At 39.0% G+C, this 20626-nt stretch overlaps 1 protein-coding gene across 1 annotated transcript in view; it reads right to left on the reverse strand.

Moving 5' to 3' along the window:
* The window catches only part of DAGLB (diacylglycerol lipase beta), a 59271-nt gene extending 46204 nt beyond the window's left edge, over positions 1-13067 (reverse strand). The window contains exons 1-2 of the mRNA XM_072597861.1: positions 12794-13067; positions 2387-2538 (exon numbers count right to left, since the gene is read on the reverse strand). Of these exons, the coding sequence (XP_072453962.1) occupies positions 2387-2538; positions 12794-13065 (424 nt within the window). The 5' untranslated portion in view covers positions 13066-13067. The remainder of the gene's footprint in view (positions 1-2386; positions 2539-12793) is intronic.
* Positions 13068-20626: the final 7559 nt, after the last annotated feature.

The raw sequence follows: 20626 nt of genomic DNA on the forward strand, positions 1-20626 counted from the left end.
TCATATTATCTCTTATCTCACACCTATCATGTTCAAGGAGTAGATAACTGTATTATATAAACAGAAAAACTGAATTTAAGAATCAATAATAAAATTAAGACCAGAGTTTTAGTCTACTGTTGCTATGATGCTTCTCTGGATTTTAGATAATTTAACTTTAGATACTTAATAACTATTTAATAATTAGATATTTAACAGATTTAAAATCTGACTAATGACCATGTATTATACTCTGAATTCCAGAGTTTGAAGAGTTAAAAAGAACCAGAGACCAACTAGTTCAGGGGTGGGGAACCTGTGACCTCAAGGCCACATGTGGCTCTCGAGGTCCTTAAGTACAGTCCCTTGACTGAATCCAAACTTCACAGAACAAATCCAGTCAAGGGGCCACACTTGAGGACCTAGAGGGTCACATATGACCATAGGTCGCGGTTGTGCACCCCTGGATTGGTCTAATCTCCCTCTCAATACGAGAATTACCTCTACAACAAGTAGTTTTGACGTGAGTATTTCCAGAGATAGACAGCTACTCGTTTATGAAATACCTGGCACTAAGCTGTAATCTGCTACCCTCTAATTTATACTCACTCATCTTAAAATTTTGTTTTCTGGCATTACAGCCACCCAACATACTAACTGTACTTTCTACCATTGTGTCATTATGCATTTGGCAAATATGTTTTCTAGTGAATAGAGCTATGATTTTTTTTTTTAAAATCCTAGCCACTATGAGCTGAGAGCTTTTCTGGGATAAGTCAGGATTGTCTTGCCTAGTTCCCTGTGTTATATGGATCTATACTGAATCCCCTGGTTTGAGAATTTTCATGGACTGACACATAGCCACTTTCTACCTGAATTTGTTAGTCTGTGTTCTTGTTATTTTACTGGAGCTCTATGCTGTTGGAGTTGAAATAACATGTTGGGGTTTTTTTTTTGCCAATTCCTTTTGTTTTGGCCTCAGACACTTGACCCTGCCTCATAGGGTTGGAGTACAAAATATTAGTTTGCGTCATTTGCAGCAAATAGCACCTGCAAATACTGCCCATCTCTAGGTCATCAACCTGATCCATGCATGACAAAGGACTGAGCCTCTCATCAGTGCAGCTTTCATCTGTCCCAGAAATACTCCCCCCTTCACAGAAAAGGAGATTGATATAGAACAAACATTTCTTAAGGATCTCTTTCAAACCCACCACTTAAAAGTATCCAGATTGTGCTATTTGTTTTTGACTTTCCCCCCTAATTTATAGACAGCTTGTATAAGAACATTTGCAGAATGAAAACATTTTTTTAAAAAAGGAAAACATATTACCAAACCTGTTACTAATTCTGCAACCTGGCTACTTTTTTCAACATATTTTTAAGTAATATTAAAATCAGGACTTTTAAAGAAACTAAGGGGAAAAAATGTAAAGGAAGGAGATTCAATAGTGCCCAATCTTAAGCTATAAAGCAAGAGCATTTTGTTGAAGTGTAAAATGGATAATTTTGATTAAATTAAAATTTTCTTGTATAAATGAAATCAATGTAGTCAAGATTAGATGGAAAGCAGAAAATTAGAGGAAAAAAGTTTCACAGACAATCTCTCAGATATGATTGTGATGGAATACTGCTGTGATATAAGAAAGTATGAGCTGGTTGATTTAGAAAAATATGGAAAGACTTGGGCATATAAAGGAAGATGCTTTCCACCCCCAGAGAAAGGACAAATAGAAATATGCATAGTATAAGTGTGTATATGTGTATGCTTGTAGATATGTATGTATATATTCATATTTAATTGTAGCAGGGCAGGGAGTGATAAAATAAAAATAAAAAGTACATAGCAGAGAAAAACAACCAAAAAAACACCTAGAAGGAAGCACAGAAAAGCTGGGCTGCTTTAAAAACAATGTGTAGAATTTATTACAAAGGCTTTCATGAAATGGAAACTTATTGTTTTATACCAAATGCTCTCTTATATTCTACAGTGTACATGGAAATATTTTTTTGTTTTCTCATTTTGTATTTGAATTTAACATTAATAAAATATAAAAATAAAATAAAAATAAAACCAGGTCTATATTTTCAAAGATGGAATAAACATTAGTATCACAGAAAAAAATCTAAATCCAACATAAAATAGTTAAGCAGGATCAGATCTCTCTCAGTTAATGTCAATATACAAATCTTTATGCTTCTTTACCTCCCATCATCCTTATCAGAGGGCTAAGAGTATAGTAGCATATTACCAAATACAATGATTATTCATAATGCAAAGCATACAAATAAAGAGCTTCTTCACCCTTGCAAAAAAAATTTTAATTTTTTAAAAAAAATTCATGGAATACGAGATACATATTTAAAAACTGTGGCAAGAAATTAAACACTGAGTTTCAATATTTACCTTTCATGCTGACATACACAACTGCTGATACAACACATATTATAACAGCCAGAAGAATAATGAGTACAATCAGATAGCTGTTCAACAAAGCTCCCCCAACACAATTAAGCTTTCCTTTCTGTTTAAGATACAAAACAAGAATTCCAATCCACCTGCAAAGAAACGACAGAAAATGCAGAAAAAATGAATTAGTACAAGTCATTTTATTTTGGAAAATGAACCAGTAGAGCATCTCTATATTAAACAGTACGTAAATAAAGCAAATGGGGAGTTTATCAACACCGTATTTGTCAGCATTTATTCAAAATAAACCAAGGGTAACTTAAAGAGTTTTTACTAATAACAATTAAATTGGTGAGAAACATTATTCTTATTTTCTCTTTTAAAATTAGCTTCACTTTGTCAATTCTTACGTAATTGTCCTTATTCAATAAAATGACTCTAAAAGAGTCCCTAACAAAACTAACTTCACACAGTTAAGTACTAACATTTAAACAATGCATTAAAGTTTGTAAGCCATTTTACATTATCTTTGCACTAAAACTATCTTTTTATTTTGATGATTTTTTTGTCATTTTCATTTCAAGTACTAATTCCTAAAATTCTACTAACCAACAAGCAACAACGATGAAGGGATTTAGTGACGTAACACTAATATATATATATATATATATATAAAATCTTACTTGATTCTTACAACACCCTTGTAAGATAGGTATTTCAAATCTCATTTACCCCATTTTACAGCTGAAAAAGCCAAGATTCTAAAAGTAATTTGTCCAAAGTCACATGATTAAAGAGGCAAGGCATGATGATGTGCTAAAGAGACTGATGATTTGGGTTCAAAGATCAGCTCTGTTATTTAATTCTTATGTGATCTTGAGCAAAGGCATTTTACCTCTATGGGCCTCAGTTTCTACATCTATAAAGTAAAAAGAGTGGACTAGATGCTCTTTAATGTCCCTTGTAGCGCTTAACTTTTTTAAGAGTATGACTTGGGACTCAAATCCAGGTCTTCTGACGCCAAGGTCAGAGTATCTTTACTCTGGTAGCAAAGTTGGTAATAAAAAATGAAAATTAATCTTTAAATAACCAAGAATCCAGGAATTTTTTAAAAATGCAATTGAGAACATTTACAGTCTTTTCTTTGTATTTTATTTTAATATACTGACGTAGTTTTATCTTCCTGCATTTCTATCATTTGAGTATACAGAACAAATCTCACAGACCAAACGGCTTTCCCATAGCTGTTCAAACATTTGTCCCTCACTGTCAGAAACCAAAATAACAATAATTTATTCACTGCTTCCAAAGGCAAAAAAATATTCCAAGTTCTTTTTGAGGCTCATTGGGTTTTAGGTAAAATATATTACAAGGGCAAAAAATAATTCCACAGTTACTTGGTAGCTTAAGTATGGTAGGAACACATTTTTTCAGCATTCATTTTGTCAGTACTTAAGTTTCTATTTACCACCTGTCTAGTAACTAGAGATTTTAAGTGGCAAACTAATTAATTAGTTAATGTAAGTCTGGGCTATTTGGATAGAATAATCTAAAAAAAAGAAGACTAAAAAAAATTCCAACCTTATAGCTGAATTGAAGTGTAAGGTTACTTAACTGTGAATATAAGTCATTTGGATATATTTTAAATAAAAGTTACCAAAAAATTCTGATTTTACATCTATACTATTCTTTCCCTTAGCAGCAAAAATTTAGACATCTCTGAAGATATATCCTTATAAACATATATTTAAGTATCAGAAATTTAAAAAATAAAATGAATTACTATATTATTAGATCTAGAGATTACACAGCAACAGGAATATTGGTTTTGATAAACTTTGAAACTAATATGGCAAATGAAACTAATATGATGAAGCACTGAAAAGAATGCTGGAATGGGGGTGGCTTATACTGACAGTTCTGCTAATAACTAGCTGAACCACCTTGGGTAGGTCACTACCATTTTCTGGGCCTCAATTTCCTCATCCACAAAAGGGGGATTGTCCTCTAAAATCCCTTCTAGATCTAGAATTCTGATATTTTTTGCAGTAGTCTCTGGCTTAGGAAATACTGTAATTTCTAAGACAATGTGAAAAAGATCTCACTTAAATGAAATAGAGGATTTTCAAGCATTCTTGATGAAAAGATCAGAACTGAATAGAAAATTTGACTTTCAAACACAAGAATCAAGAGAAGCATGAAAAGGTAAACAGGAAAGAGAAATCATAAGGGACTTACTAAAGTTGAACTGTTTAGATTCCTATATGGAAAGACAATATTTGTAACTCTTGAAACTTTTTTCAGTGTCTGGGTTGCTGGTGGGATTACACACACAGAGCACAGGGTGAATTGAATAGGATGGGATCATATCTTTAAAAAAATGAAATTAAGCAGAAATATATTGGGAGAAAAAAGGGAGAAATGGAATGGGGCAAATCATCTCTCATAAAAGAGGCAAGTAAAAGACTTTTCAGTGGAGAGAAAAAGGGGGGAGGTGAGAGAAAAAACATGAAGCTTACTCTCATCACATTCGGTTCAAGGAAGGAATAAAATGCACACTTATTTTGGTATGAAAACCTATCTTACAATACAGGAAAGTGGGGAATAAGGGGATAAGCAGGGTGGGGAGGATGATGGAAGGGAGGGCAATGGGAGGAGGGAACAATTAGAAGTCAACACTCTTGGGGAGGGACAGGGTCAAAAGAGAGAGCAGAAGAAATGGGGGGCAGGATAGGATGGAGGGAAATATAGTTAGTCTTACACAACACGACTACTATGGAAGTCATTTGCAAAACTACACAGATATGGCCTATATTGAATTGCCTGCCTTTCCAAAGGGGATGGGTGGGGAGTGAGGGAGGAAGAGAATTTGGAACTCAAAGTTTTAGGAACAACTGGAGTATTGTTCTTGCATACAACTAAGAAAGGAGAAATATAGGTAATGGGGTATAGAAAGTTATCTTGCCCTACAGGACAAAAGAGAAGATAAGGATAAGGGAAGGGAAGAATGTTAGAAGGGAGGGCAGACTGGTGATAGGGGTAATTAGAATGCTTGGTGTTTTGCAGTTGGGGGAGGGGAGAAATGGGGAGAAAATTTGGAACCCAAAGTTTTGTGGAAATGAATGTTGAAAACTTAAATAAATAAATTTAAATAAAAATATTTTAAAAAGGATCTCACCTCTAGAGTTAGAGCATTTTCTTACTCTGCTCCCCAGTATCTTCAATATACTGGATTATTACTAAGCAGCAACCAACCTACCTACCACAAGTCTAAAATAAGCCACTGCCCTGGGGGAAAGAGAAAGCAAGAGTAGGGAATAAAATGCTGGATTTGAAATAAGGCTGACCTAGGTTCCAATCTCACCTCTGCCATTTACTAGCTTTGTATAGAGGCTAGTATAGAAGCAAATACCTTTAAATAATGACTCTAAGCAAATTCTAGAGCAGCAGAATCCACAAAAAGACGGAGTAAAACAATTTTCCAGCCCAAGACAACTTAGACGGTCAGCAAGAAAGGTCTATTGCACCAAGATGAGAATGGAGCACAGTCTAGCGAAGGCTGCACCAGCTCCAGCAAACCAGGAACAGGCCTCAGGCCACTGAATCAGTGGAAGCAATGGCTGTTTCCAGACCTCTCAGTCTGCAGATGGTAAAAGGATCAGACAAAGCATCAAAAGGAGATTTATAGGGGTCCCCTTGCTGGCACCTGGGGCAGAACTCTGCTGCATTTCCTAGACTCGGATCCAGATCTCAGTCCTGGGTGGTAGTCTCAGTGCAAGCAGGAGTACTAGCATAGCAGAGCTTGTGGTGGGGTTAAAAAGAGTGCTTGTGGTCACTCACAAACCATTGCACAGTAACCCATCCCTCCCTAGATCACGCCTGCACAACTTACAGCCCTTGGGCCAACTGCAGCACACCAAAGGATTTCCTCTACATTTTTAGTGGGCCTTCCAAAACTGGTATGCTGCAAGCAGGGGACCATAAGCGGACTGCAGGTGCAAGTTGTACAGGCCTGCTGTAGATCATATCATATCATATCATATCATACTTGGAACAGCCAAAAACTTACCAGTCCCCAGTACTGTCTCAGAAAATGACTACACCAAAAACCTGAAGCTTGGGATATGCCCCCTCCACTTGGGAAGCAAAGTTCCACTTTATCATAGAGTTAAAAGTCAAGAAATAGGCTGGAAAATGAGCAAATAGAAAAAAATTTTGACCACTGAAAGTTACTACAGTGACAAAGAAGATCAAAACACACCCTCAGAAGAAGACAACAAAGTCAAAATTCCAGTATCCAAAGCCTCAAAGAAAAATGTGAATTGGTCTCAGGCCATGGAAGAGCTCAAAAAGGATTTTTAATCTCATGTAAGGGAGGTAGAGGAAAAATTGGGAAGAAAAATGAGAGTGATGCAAGAAAATCACAAAAAAAAAGTCAACAGCTTGGTAAAGGAGGCACACACACAAAAAAAACCTGAAGAAAATAACACCTTAAAAAAAAGAATAGGTCAAAAGAAAAAGATATACAAAAATTCACTGAAGAGAGAACTCCTTAAAAGGTAGAACTGGCCAAATGGAAAAGGGGATACAAAAGCTAACGGAAGAAAACAATTCCTTAAAAGTTAGAATTGGGCAAGTGGAAGCTAATGACTTCATAGAACAATAAGAAACAAAACAAAATCAAAAGAATGAATAGAAGAAAATATGAAATATGTCATTAGAAAAATAACCTGGAATAACCAGAATGACCTGGAAAACAGATCCAGGAGAGATAATTTAAGCATTATTGGACTACCTGAAAACCATGATCAAAAAGAGAGCCTAGACATCAACTTGCAAAGATTTATCAAGGAAAACTGTCCTGATATTCTAGAACCAGAGGGTAAAATAGAAATTGAAAGAATCTACCACTCATCTCCTTAAAAAGATCCCAAAATGAAAACTCCTAGGACTATTACAGCCAAATGCCAGACTTTCCAGATCAAAGAGAAAATACCATAAGCAGTTAAAAAGAAACAATTCAAATATCATGGAGCCACAGTCAGTATATCACAAGATTTAGTAGCTTCTACATTAAAGTATCAGAGAGCTTGGATTATGATATTTTGGAGGGCAAAAGAGCTAGGATTATAACCAAGAATCAACTACCCATCAAAACTGAGTATAATCTTTTAGGGGAGAAAATGGACATCCAATGAAATAAAGTATTTTCAAGCATTCCTAAAGAAAAGACCAGAGATGAATAGAAAATTTGATTTTCAAACACAAGATGCAAAAGAAGCATAAAAAGGTAAACAGGAAAGAGAAATCATAAGGGAGTCAATAAGGTTTATCTGTTTATATGCCTATATGAGAAAATGCTATTTATAAATTCTAAAAACCTCTTGATTAGGGCAGTTGGAAAGTGAATACATAGACAAAGAATGTGATGGTATGAGTATCTAAAAAAATAAAATTAAGGAATGAGAAAAAAGTACACTGGGGAAAAGGGAAAAAAAGAGGTACAATGGGATAAATTATCTGACATAAAAGAGGTCTGGAAGAGATTTTACAGTGGAAGGGAAAATGGGGGAAGCAGAGAGGGACATGAACCTGGGAATTGGCTAAAATAGGGAATAATATATGCATTCAGTTGGGAGTAGAAATCTATCCTACCATACAGGAAAGTAGGAAGGGAAGGGGGTGGAAGGTGGGGGAAAGGTGATAGAAGGGAGGGCAATTTGGGGGAGGCAAAAGTCAGATGCAAAACAGTTTTGAGAATGGACAGAGTAAAAGGAAAAAGAGAGCAGGATAAATGAGGGGGGAAGAAGATAAGATTGAGAGAAATACCTGATAATCATTACTGTGAAAAAAAATTTTTAGTACATTTCTCTGATAAAGACTTCATTTCTCAAATATACAGAAAACTGAGTCAAATTTATAGAAATAAGAGCCATTCCTCAACTGATAAATGGTCAAAGGATATGAAGGGACAGTTTTCAGACAAAGTAATGAAAGCAATCTACGGTCATATAAAAAATGCTCTAAATCACTACTGATGAAGTACAAATTAAAATAACTCTGAGCAACTCTCATACCTGCCAGACTAACATGACAGAAAAGGAAAATGACAAATGTCGGAGATGTGGGAAAATTAAATTAAAAATTAAAGCACTAACTGGTAACTAACTGGTAAAGTTGTATACTGATTTAACCATTTTATAGAGCAATTTGGAACTATGCCCAAAGGGCTATAAAACTGTGCAAACCCTAACTATGCCCAAAGGGCTATAAAACTGTGCAAACCCTTTGATCCAGCAACACCACTACAAGGTCTGTCTCACAAGGAGACCATAAAAATGGGAAAAAGACCCAGATGTACAAAAATATTTATAGCAGCTCTTTTTGTGGTGGCACAGAATTGGAAATTGAGGGGATGCCCATCAACTGGGGGATGGCTGAACATGCTGTGTCATATTAATGTAATGGAATACTATTGTGCAATAAGAATGATGAGCAGGCAGATTGCAGAAAAACTTGGAAAGACTTACATGAATTGATGCTGAGAGAAGTGAGTAGAATCAGAACACTGTACACAGTTAACAGCAACATTGTGTGATGATCAACTATGACAGACTTAGCTCTCATCAGCAATACAATAATCCAAGACAATTTCAAAAGACTCATGATAGAAAATGCTATTCACATTTAGAGAAAGAATTAAGGAGTCTGAATGCAGATCAATTATTTTCACTTTTGTTTTTTCTTTCTTGTGGTTTTCCCTTTTGTTCTGATTCTTCTTTCACAACATGACTAATGTGAAAATATGATTAATATAACTGGACATGTACGACCTATATCAGATTATTTGCTGTCTTGGGGGAGGGGAGGGGAGAGGGAGAAAAATTTGTAACTCAAAATCTTATAAAAGTAAGTGCTGAAAACTATCTTTACATGCAATTGGTAACAAATAAAATACTATTATGTAGGGGGGAAGAAAGAAATGATAAGCAGCATGCTCTCACAGAAACATGGAAAGACTTACACGAACTGAAGCAAAGTGAAATGAGCAGAACCAGGAGAACACTATACACAGTTACAGCAATACTGTATAATGATCTACTATGAATAACTTAGCTATTCTCAGCAATACAATGATCCAAGACAATTCTATAGGACTTATAATGAAAGGTTCTATTCATCTCCAGAGAAAGAAGATCAAAGATACTTTTTCTTTACTTTCTTTATTTTTCTTGTTTTTTTTTATCCGTGTTTTCTTTCACAGAATGACTTCCATAGAAATGTGTTTTGCATGACTATACACATATAACCTCTGTCAAACTGCTTGCCTTCTCAATGGGGGTTGGGGGTGGGGAGGTAGAGAATTGAAAACTCAAACTTTGAAAGAAAAATGTTAAAATTATTTTTACAAATAACTGGGAAAAAATAAAATATTAAACAAAAAAAAAGGAATGGTACAAGATTTGTCATCAAATGCCTCTCCCTAAAAATTCTTTGTCAAGCAAGTCACTTAATATCTCCGAGTTTCAGTAAATGAGGGAGTTGAATAAGATAAAAGTCTGAAGTCCCATCTAAGTCTAAATCTATGTGTTCCTCATCTGTTAAAATGAGAATATTGGCAGTACCTATCTCACTGAATTGTTGAGGAGCAAATATGATAATTATAGGACATATAAGATACAAAAAGAGGCAAAAGGATAGTCCTTGCCCTCAAGGAGCTTACACTTTGTATATCCTGTCTTAGGTTCCCAAAGTAGGTGATACAGCCCCCTAGGGGGCACAGAACAATGGGGAGTGGGGCAATAGTAGCCTCTGGTGCAATTGGGGGGCACTGAATAAAAATAAGGGTGGGCAATGGAAGCATAAGGAAAGAAGAGAAGAAAATTTCAAAAAGCCATTTGTACATGTTTCATCTGTTGTATAACAGTTAAAGTCGTTCTGATTACATTATTTTCCAAATAAACGCATAAAATGCAAGTTATAACCGATCAGTGGTCAAGTCTGTCAACAGCTGCCAAGCAAGTAGAGCCTGTACAGCCTTGTTGGGGAAGTCTAGCATGCACTGGCAAGAATGTGAGTGTGTAATGACTTGTTTACAATATACCAAACAGTTACATGAAGCAATATTGTGTCATCAAAATTTCAATGCAGGAAAAAGCCCACAAATTTATAATAAATTATTAAATTTAAGATGCACCATTTAAAAATATTTTATATTTTTTGAAATGATGCCAATTTCAAAAAAATCATTAAAGAGTTAAAGAAAGTAGATTTCCAGGGGGACACTAAATTTTTTTTGTTTGAAAAGGGGGAAGTAGGCCAAATAAGTTTGGGAACCTCTGCTGTAGACACAAAGTCTTTGCATGATGTCTTCTGACTTCCTTCAAGACAACTCAAATTCCACCTTTTGCAAGATACTTCTCCCAATGTACCTCCCCACCCTATTGCTTTCCTTATATATATAGCTTGTATATGTTGTAAGTACATGGTTCTGTGTGTGTGTGCGCGCGTGTGGTCTCCTGGTTTTCCTCAAGACTTAAATAAAGGCCACTTTCTGCAAAAAGCCTTTCCCAGGGGGCCCGGGCCCCTCCCCCTCTCTTGCTCTTGCCTGTCTTCTGAGATCACCTCCCATTTATACTATGTATCATGTATGGGTATTTTTGTGTCTTGGTTGCCTTCTGACTTCCTAAAAGACTAAACTCAAATCCCACCTTCTGCAAGAGGACTAGACCCATATTTCCAACTGCTAGTGCCATCCAAATGAACAAGTCAACTAGCACTTACGTACCTACCACGTATAGTAGAAGCTGAATCACACACACACACACACAGACACACACACACAGACACACACACACAGACACACACAGACACACACACAGACACACACACACAGACACACACACACACAGACACACACACACAGACACACAGACACACACAGACAGACACACACACAGACAGACACACACACACACACACAGACACACACAGAGAGACACACACACACAGACACACACAGACACACACACAGAGAGACACACACACACAGACACACACACACAGACACACACACACACACACACACAGGCACACACACACACAGACAGACACACACACACAGACACACAGACACAGACACACACACACACACACACACACACACACCGGGTTTACAAAGAGAGGCCCTGGACCTTCATGAGTTCACAATCAGAGATATGAACTGGTATTTTCCATGTTCTTATTCAACCCCACTCCTCATGACACCATTTGGGGTTTTCTTGGCAGAGACTACTCATCTGACAGATAAAGCTCATTCTACAGACAAGGAAACTGAGGCAAAGAGGGTCAGGTCAGGTCTTCCCGACCAGGTCCGACTCACCAAAACCTAGCGGCCCCCTGCATACAGAGCTGCCAGTATATTGTCTCCACCGTTAGAATTTAAGGCCCTGGAGATCGGGAATTATTTTTGAATTTCTTTTGCATCCCTATTGCTTAGCACTGTACCTGGCACATAGCAGAGTGCTTAAAAAATGGCTGTTGATTGATTATTGATTAAAGGGAGGTAACCTCTGGAGGAACGCGCCAGCAGTTGGTGGAGGGGAGGGGAATGACAGGAGCCCGGGGGACAGCAGGAACATCACCACGCACTTAACAGCGCACAAGGCCAGTGACAGGGCGCAGGAACACGAGGCAAGGTTCCTGGCCAAAGGTGGGGCAGTCTAACCTCCGTCACCCCAGAATACCTAGTACCAGACGCCGGACACACCCCACGCTGAACAACTAGGGACTGATTACAGCGAGGCGCTATCAGGACGCCGGGAGGCAAAGGTGAGGAGGTGGGGCGTTCCAGGCCTGGAGCACGGCCACGGAAAAGGCACGCGGGGCTGAGGGGCGGCTCCTTGTCAGGCACCCAACCGGAGGAGGAAGCTGCCTCGGGTCACCGAGGGCGATAAGACGATAAGACGGCACGAGGCGGAACGGAACCCAGGTTCCCTCCCCCTTCGAAGCCGGGGTTAGGCCCCCGCAGCCTTTAAAGGGCGGTAGTGTTCCGCGATCGGCGGCTACTCAATCACTCCCCCCAGCCCCCGGCCTGGGCGGGAGGGGGAAGGGGGAGGAAGAGGGAGGAGAGGAGAAGGGGAGGGGGAGGGGAGGCGGCTAACAGTGGGCGGGGAGGAGGAGGAGGAAGAGGAGCGGTTTAGGGGGGAGGGCGGAGAGAAGGAAGCTAAGGAAAGGGGGATCGAGGTAACCCATCGTCCGCTTCTTCCCGGGACGGGGAGGGGAGAAGAGGGGTGGCTGGGAGAAAAGGGGAGGAGGCCCTGCAGCCTCGGGGAAAGGGTTACTGCGGCCACCGGGGAGGGCGGCGGGAGAGCGTCCGCCACAGCCCCGGCTCGCGGCACTCACCAGGCCACCCGAAGGAACAGCTCGAAGGCGCCCGGGAAGACCAGGTCGTCGCTGGCTATGGCCCAGCGCCGGCCGAACAACACCATGCCCGGCATGGCGGGAGCGCGTCGCGGGCCGGCCCGGCTCGCCCACCCAGCAGCCCCCTTCTGGCCTTCCCCTTTCCCCGCCCGCGCGCACACCCACAAGCCCGGAAGCCGACCCTGTCCGGCTTCCGGATCCACCAGCTCCCGGGAGTTCCGAAGCGTGGAAGAGCCGGGACCCCCACCGCGCATGCTCCCTGGCTCGCCTCCCGCCCCTTCCCCCCACACATGCGCACTCACCCCTCGCCCCTGGTCTGCGGCTCTGGCTCGACTTCACCGGGCTTGGTCGGAACCGGGAGTCTCCGCTGCCCTGTCCTAGATTTACTGCGAAGTCTTTAAAACGGGATTGGAAATGTCAAATAAAAATATTTTCAATAGGTTTTCCTCACATTTTCTCTCCTCGTTGTTTGGGAGCAAGGATTGGAGTGTATCTGTGTGTCTGTCTTGTGTGTGTATGTGTCTGTGTGTGTCTGTGTCTCTGTGTGTGTCTATGTGCGTGTCTGTGTCTGTGTTACTGTGTGTGTATCTGTGACTGTGTCTTTGTGTCTGTGTGTGTTTCTGTGTGTCTGTGTCTGTCTTTGTGTCTCTGCGTGTGTGTTTCTGTGTGTATGTGTCTGTCTGTCTATGTCTGTGTGTCTATGTGTGTGTCTGTTCTCTGTGTGTCTGTCTCTGTGTGTGTCTGTGTCTGTGTCTGTGTCTATGTGTCTCTGTGTTTCTGTGTGTCTGTATGTGTATCTGTGTGTTTCTCTGTGTCTGTGTCTGTGTGTATATGTGTGTGTGTCTGTGTCTGTCTTTGTGTCTGTGTGTATCTGCATCTGTGTGTGTCTGTGTGTGTGTGTGTCTGTGTGTGTGTATCTGTGTATGTGTCTGTGTGTATGTTTCTCTGTATGTGTGTGTGTCTGTGTGTGTGTGTTTGTGTGATTTCTCTGTAGCCCAGGCACTTGGCACAGAGTGGCCACTTAGTGAATGCTTATTGATGGCTCTAGACGGCCAGTGAAGCATTTATTAAGCATTTACCACATGCCAGGCAGAGGCAGCTAGGTGCTCACCGGCTACAGTGCTGTGCCTGGAGCCTGGAAGACCTGAGTTGTGACCCTGGAAAAGTCACTGAACCTCCATTTACGTTAAGCGGGTGGAGAGGCAAATGGCAAAGCACTCCGGTATCTTTGGTCAAGAAAACCCCATGGAAAGTATTGGCATGCTATGATGCTGGGGGTCACAGAATGAACAACACTAGCAACCACTGGAGATACAGAGGAAGGCTAAAACAGGGCCACAATCGAATTCAAAATACAACTGTATACATACAAAATACAAGATTCACTAACTTAACTGCACTGAGACTTGTTCAGTGTAAATGGATGATTGTTTCAGAAGGAAGGCGCTAGCAGTGGGGGGTCTAGCACCAGCAAGCTATTGTTTTCAATTTGTGGAAAACAAGAAAAACTCAGCAGTTTATGTTGGGTGTGGCTGCCAGTCTCAGGAGTCTATGATCTACTCAATGGTCTCTGGTTCGTCCTTCGTTGCCGAAGAAGAAGACCATGCCATCAGAGAAATGGTGACATGACTTGCACTTGACTTTGTTTTTGAGTGAGGGAGGGCTGCCTCACTTCTCCTCCAGAACCATCTGAATCCAGTAACCAGATATTCATCAGGATGACTGGAGATGACACAGGATGAGGCAGTTGGGGTTAACTTGCCCAAGGTTACACAGCTAGTGAGTGTCAAGTGTCTGAGGTGAGATTTGAACTCAGGTCCTCCTGACTCCTACACTGGTACTCTATCCACTGCACCACCTAGGTGTTCCCACTCAATAGTCTCCTCCCAAGACAAGAAGTACCACTTCAAACCTATCAGACTGGCAAAGAGGAAAATTACAAGTGTTAGAGGGGATGTGGGGAAATAGGTATATTGTTAGTAATTGTGAATTGGTCCAACCATTGTGAAAAATAGTTTGGAACTCTCTACTTTCCATCTTCATCTCAGCTTGATTTGATTCCACAGAACATCATGGGTCACCCATGGTAAGCTGAAATCTCTCCTTTATAGAAGGCTCAGATCTGAACTTTCCAGATAATTCTCTAGTAAACATCATGTTCCCATTCCCTTTCTCCTATTCTCCCCTGCACCCTTCCCCATTTTCAGCTTCCTTTTGTGCATTGTCTTCCTGGTTTAAATTATAAGCTCCTTGAGGACAAAGTCTTTCTTTTTCTTATTCGTAATCCCAATGCTTAGTTAGCATAGTTCCTGGAAGATGGTAGGTACTTAATAAATATTTATTGAATTGAAATATGCCCAGAAAGTTACCCAAGTGTGCATACCTTTTATACCACTATGAAGCCTGAGGCTTGTTTTATCCTCATCTCTTAGCCTAGGCACACAGTAAGGACTTGATCTTTGCTCCTATTCATCACTCCACGTCCAGCCATAAATTTTCTATAGTTTCTGAAAAGTACTGACAAAACCTGACAGTTTCTGGTCACCTAGCCCATATAGGACTCCACTCCTCATCTAAAGCTTAGAGCCTCTTGGTAAAGGTCCTCAGAACTCCCGAGTAATCTAATAACTTTCTTAGGTGGTGGCGTGGATAGAGTGCTGGATTTGAAGTCATAAAGACACAAATTTGAATTCTGTTTCAAACAACTACTGCATTTGTGACGAAGGGCATCAAAAAAATAAAAACAAAACCCTCGATATAAACGTGCATCATCCACCTCTCTGCAGGAGATGAGTTGTATCTTCTGGATTCCTGTTTATCACTGAAACAACCAAAGTTGTAAACTCTTTCAGAGTTGTTTTTCATCCTAATGTTGTCATTGTATATTGTTCTTCTAGTTCTGCTCATTTTATTTTGCATCCATTCATAGAAGTCTTAGCTTTTTCCAAAATGGTCCATCTCATTATTTCTCATGGAACAATAATATTCCATTACATTCCTATATCATAATTTGCTTATCTGTTTCCCAGTAGGAAGAGACTCCCTAAGTTTCTGTTTCAGGCTGCCACAAAAAGAACCTTTAAAAGTATATATAAAGATTGTTTTCCTCTTTCTCTGATTTCTTTGAGGTATAGGCGTAGTACTACTATAGATGGATCAAAGGGCATATACGGTGTAGTAACTTTTGGGGCATAGTTCCAAAATGTTTTCCAAAGCAATTCACAACTCCACCAACAGTACACCTGTTTTTCCACAGCCCTTTTAACAGTTGTCATTTTACTCTTTATGTCATCTTTGCCACTCTGATAGGTGTGAGGTGGAAATTCAAAGTTTCTCCAATTTGCATTTCTCTAATTATTAGTGATCTTAGAACATTTTTTCATGTGGTTGTTGATAGCTTGGATTTCTTCCTGTGAAAATTGCCTGTTCAAAAAAACTTGCCTGTACATATCCATTTACTCTTTATCTATTGGGAAATGTCTCTTATTATTATAAATTTGAATCTATTTCTTATATATTTTGGATATAGCATTTTTATCACAGAAACTTGCTGCAAATATTTTTCCCAGTAACCTATTTTGCTTCTAACTTTTACTACATTGGATTTACTTATACAGAAATTTTTTGATTTTACATAATCAAAATTGTTCATCTTCTGTGATCCTCTCTATATATTTTTTTTGGATCATGAAATTTCCTCCTATTCATAGATCTGAAAGATAATTTCTTCCTTGCTCTTCTAATTGATGATGTAACCTTTTATATTTAGTACATATATATCCATTTGGAGTTTATCTTCATGTATGGTGTGAAGTGTTGATCTAAACCCAATTTCTACCAGACAGCTATTGGGTTTTCCCCGCAGTTTTTGTCAAATAGTGATTTCTTCCCTCCCCCCCCCCCAATAACTAGGATCATTGGGGTTATTGGGGTTATGAGTGTTAGGCAACTAAGTTGATTTCTGCATGTTATATCCCTAATCTGTTTTGTTAACTGCCCTATTTTTAAATAGTACCAAATTATTTTAATGATTATTGTTTTATAGTACAGCTTGATATCTAGTACTGGTAGTTTTCCTTCCTTCCCACTTTTTTGTTTCATTATTTCCCTTGAGATTGTTGACTTTTTGATCTTCCATATGAATTTTATTACTTTTTTTAGATCTATAAATTAGGTTCTTTCACTTGTGTATGTTGTGTCCCTAATCCATTCTGTTGATACCTTTCTATTTCTTAACTCATCTTATGCATCCCTATTAGGCAAGTGATTTTTTTTTCCCCTTTCTTTCTTTCTTTTACAGTACAGTCCTCTAACAGTCCTATTTTTGTCTCTCCTAACACCATTAAAATAGACTAAAACAACCCATAGACCCTCTATAATTTAGCATTTCACTATGACTCTTAAAGATATTAGGGCTCCAAAAAGCTTTGTTTTTTGTTTCCTTATCAACATGTAAACAATTCATCCCAGCATTCTCTTTCAATTAAACAAAAAGTGTTCCTTTCTGTGTTTCTCTTGGTGCCTCCATTTCCTTTCCAAATGTCTTCTTTGTTCTGGTGCTTTTGATCAGGAATGTTTTGATCAGGGAAGTGTGATCCATGGACCCCTGAGGATCCCTAAGATCTTCTCAGGGCATCCACAAGGTCAAAACATTGTATAATAATACTGAGATGTGTAAACTACTTCTCCTTTTTCCAACTACATATCTACATGAGGATGCATTTTCTTCCCATTTCAACCAAAATTACATATTTTAACCGAAGCAGATTTAAAACTGTCCTCCATAAAGCCAAACATTAGAGAGATTTGAAAAAATATGTACAATGATACCACTCTTCTCTGTAAATTTTTGTTTTGGAAAATGCTAACATATAAGGGTCTGTTATTGTTATTATCATTGCTAATAAATTAATAAATAAATGATTAGCACTTTTGTTTCCACGGAAATTATATAATATATGACTTATGAAATCTAGGGGATCCATACATGCCAGAAAGTCTTTTGAATTGCAGCAAATGCAGGATAATAAATTGATGTGGAAGACACTATCAGCATAGATTAGAACTAGATTATCTTCTAGAAGAAGAAGAGGAAAATTGAGAGATATAATGGAGAAATTTGATTCCATAAATTCAGAATAACAATTAACAGAATGGGAGCTATAACAAAGGAGTTGTGTCTCACACAGAAGAGAATGGGTAAAGCAAGGATCCAACTGGTTTATATCCTGTTTTGAGGTTAGAAGTCAGCCAGGTACAGTATAGGTTAAATCTTGCTTGGAATGCTCATGCGTAATAAACTTATGAATATTAACTTCTCCTTGTCTGGGAGGGCTGAAGGTCCATATTAATGATCATACAATGCATGTAGCAGAAGAGGGAACATATCAGGGGGAATTGTGTAGTAGCTATCAGAAAGTTGTATGCTCTGTATTACCCAGCCAATGGGGGGGACAGGGGTGGAACTTTGTGGTTGGACGTTGTTATTTAAGGCTTGTTTTCGTTTTTATAAAGGTGTGTCTATCCAACGAGACACCTGCCACTTCAGTGGCAACTAATAAATTTTTCTTTTATTTTCACCCCTCCCGAGCCTGAATGAGTTATTTCTTACATAAATATTTTAAATTTACCAGGTTTAATTTCCAGTATTATAATTATAAGTAGATATATACAAACTCTTGGAGTGCTTCATAATTTTTGAGAATGTAAAGAGATCCTCAATAATTTTTAAGAATACAAAAAGATCTTAAGAAAAAAAATTTTGAGAAATACTGCTCTATTCCAATAAAGGTCTATTTTTTTCACCTGCAGGTTGATACTTTGTTTAGTTGGATAACTTATCATTGACTGAAAAACTTTATCTCTTGTCTTTTGGAATATTTTATTACAAATACTTTTCTTCTTTATGTGGTAGCTGAGAAGTCTTGTGTGATCTTATTTTGATTCCTTTGTACTTGAACTAATTCTTTTTGGCTGCTTGTACAATTTTTTCTTTTACCTGGAAGCTCTGACATTATTAGTTTTCATTTTGAGGTTTCTTTCTAGAGGTGACTGGTGGATTCTTTCTATTTCCAAGAGTTCTAGGTAATTTTCAGTTACAATTTCTTGAAATATGGTATCTTGATTTAATGATCATGGAATCCAGCAGTCTGATAATTCTTAGATTGTCTCTGCCTTTTTTACAGGTTAGTTGTTTTTGATACTATATTTCACGTATTTTCTTGCTTTTATATAAATTAAATTACTTAAATGACAGCTATTATTTCTTTTTTCAATTCTTTATTTGATTTTCATATCTCTTCTCATATCGAGTCATTTTCTTTCTAGCCCATTCTGTTTTTAGAATATTAAGGTCTTCGGTGAGGTTTTCCACCCTCTGTTCTAAGATGTTAATTTCCCTTGCCTTACTCTCCTCCCTAGCTTTTCCATTCTGTATCTCTTGTTTAATTTTTTCCAAGTACCCCTATGGTTTGTAGGAGCAGAACATTTTGTTTTTCTTCAAGGCTTTACCCAGACTTGTTTTTGGGGTAACTATACTCAGGGTACATCCCCTAGGTGCCTGTCAAACCAAGGTATTTCCACATAATATTCAAGAGTTTTCCTTGATTTGCTTATCTCATCTACCTGTCATGGGGGTGGAGGGGTTTATTTGGTCAATATTCACAACTGAACAGATGGCCAGATCCTGCCTTGTCCTAAACATAGTGGTCTCTATCTGAGGAACTTTGGGGCTGCTTTGGTGCTGGATTCTAGCTGGGGTATCCCTCTTGCCAAGGGACTATAGGACCACCTCCACCAGCTGTGGGTTCTGCCAGTATCTTTTCCCTACTATTACTGGGGGCCCTACAGAGTTCCTGCTACAGGCTTCAGTGACTGATCTGACTGAATTTTGCCTAGTGTCTTTTTTTCCAGATAGGGCTTGAGTGCTGTGCTGGACAACAAATACACAGAGGCTACTTTAGCCACGAGGGTGGAAAGGCTGGTACTGTACTAGGCCTCTTAGAGGTCTCCCTGGGCTCTGCCCACCCTAGTTTGTCTATCCTAGGGTCTCCACAGGATTCCAGAGATCCCTCTGTGGTTTCCTGGATTGAGTGGGGGTGATTTTTTTTTTTTTTTTGCAGAGTGGCACATTTTTAAATCCTGCTAGGGTGGTTGCAGGGGATTTCAGCTTCTCTATTAATATCACCGTATTCCCATAATTCTGGATGGTTTTTTAAAAGCTAGCTTACCAACTTTAGAATAAAGAGTAAATGCAGTGAAACTTTGTGGAGGGTAACCCCTGGAAATCTAGAAGAGAACCATTAATGGATGAAAAACCTAGCTCCTGCAGTAGTATCACTCTTTGCCATTCCCTTTGTGCCTAAACCAGAAGGCAACAGAGGGTGTGAGGATTTCTTTCTTCTTCCCCTTTCGTCATCATCTTCATCATTCCCCTTTCATCATCTGTATGATGCTTTGCAGCAGTTACTGGTCCAGGAGGGAGATATTGCATGTATCAGGGACCAGGGTCAGAGCATTAAAGACAGTCAGTAAAGGTAGCTCCAAGGACATTGCAACAAAGCAGAGAGCGAACTGTGGCTTTAAAATAAAAATAACCCTGGCAGTTGTAAGTCTACTATGGGGAGAAATGGAACCAGGGAGATCAGCTGAATGACCTGATCCACAGAGACGCTGGATGACACAGTATATACAATACTGAACCTGGAATCAGGAAGACTCATCTTTCTGAGTTCAAATCTGGCCTCAGACACTAGCTGTATAACCCAGGGCAAGTTACGAAATCCTGTTTGTCTTTGTTTCCTTATCTGTAAAACA

This window comes from Notamacropus eugenii, chromosome 3 (assembly GCF_028372415.1).
Source record: "Notamacropus eugenii isolate mMacEug1 chromosome 3, mMacEug1.pri_v2, whole genome shotgun sequence".
NCBI classification, from domain to species: domain Eukaryota; kingdom Metazoa; phylum Chordata; class Mammalia; order Diprotodontia; family Macropodidae; genus Notamacropus; species Notamacropus eugenii.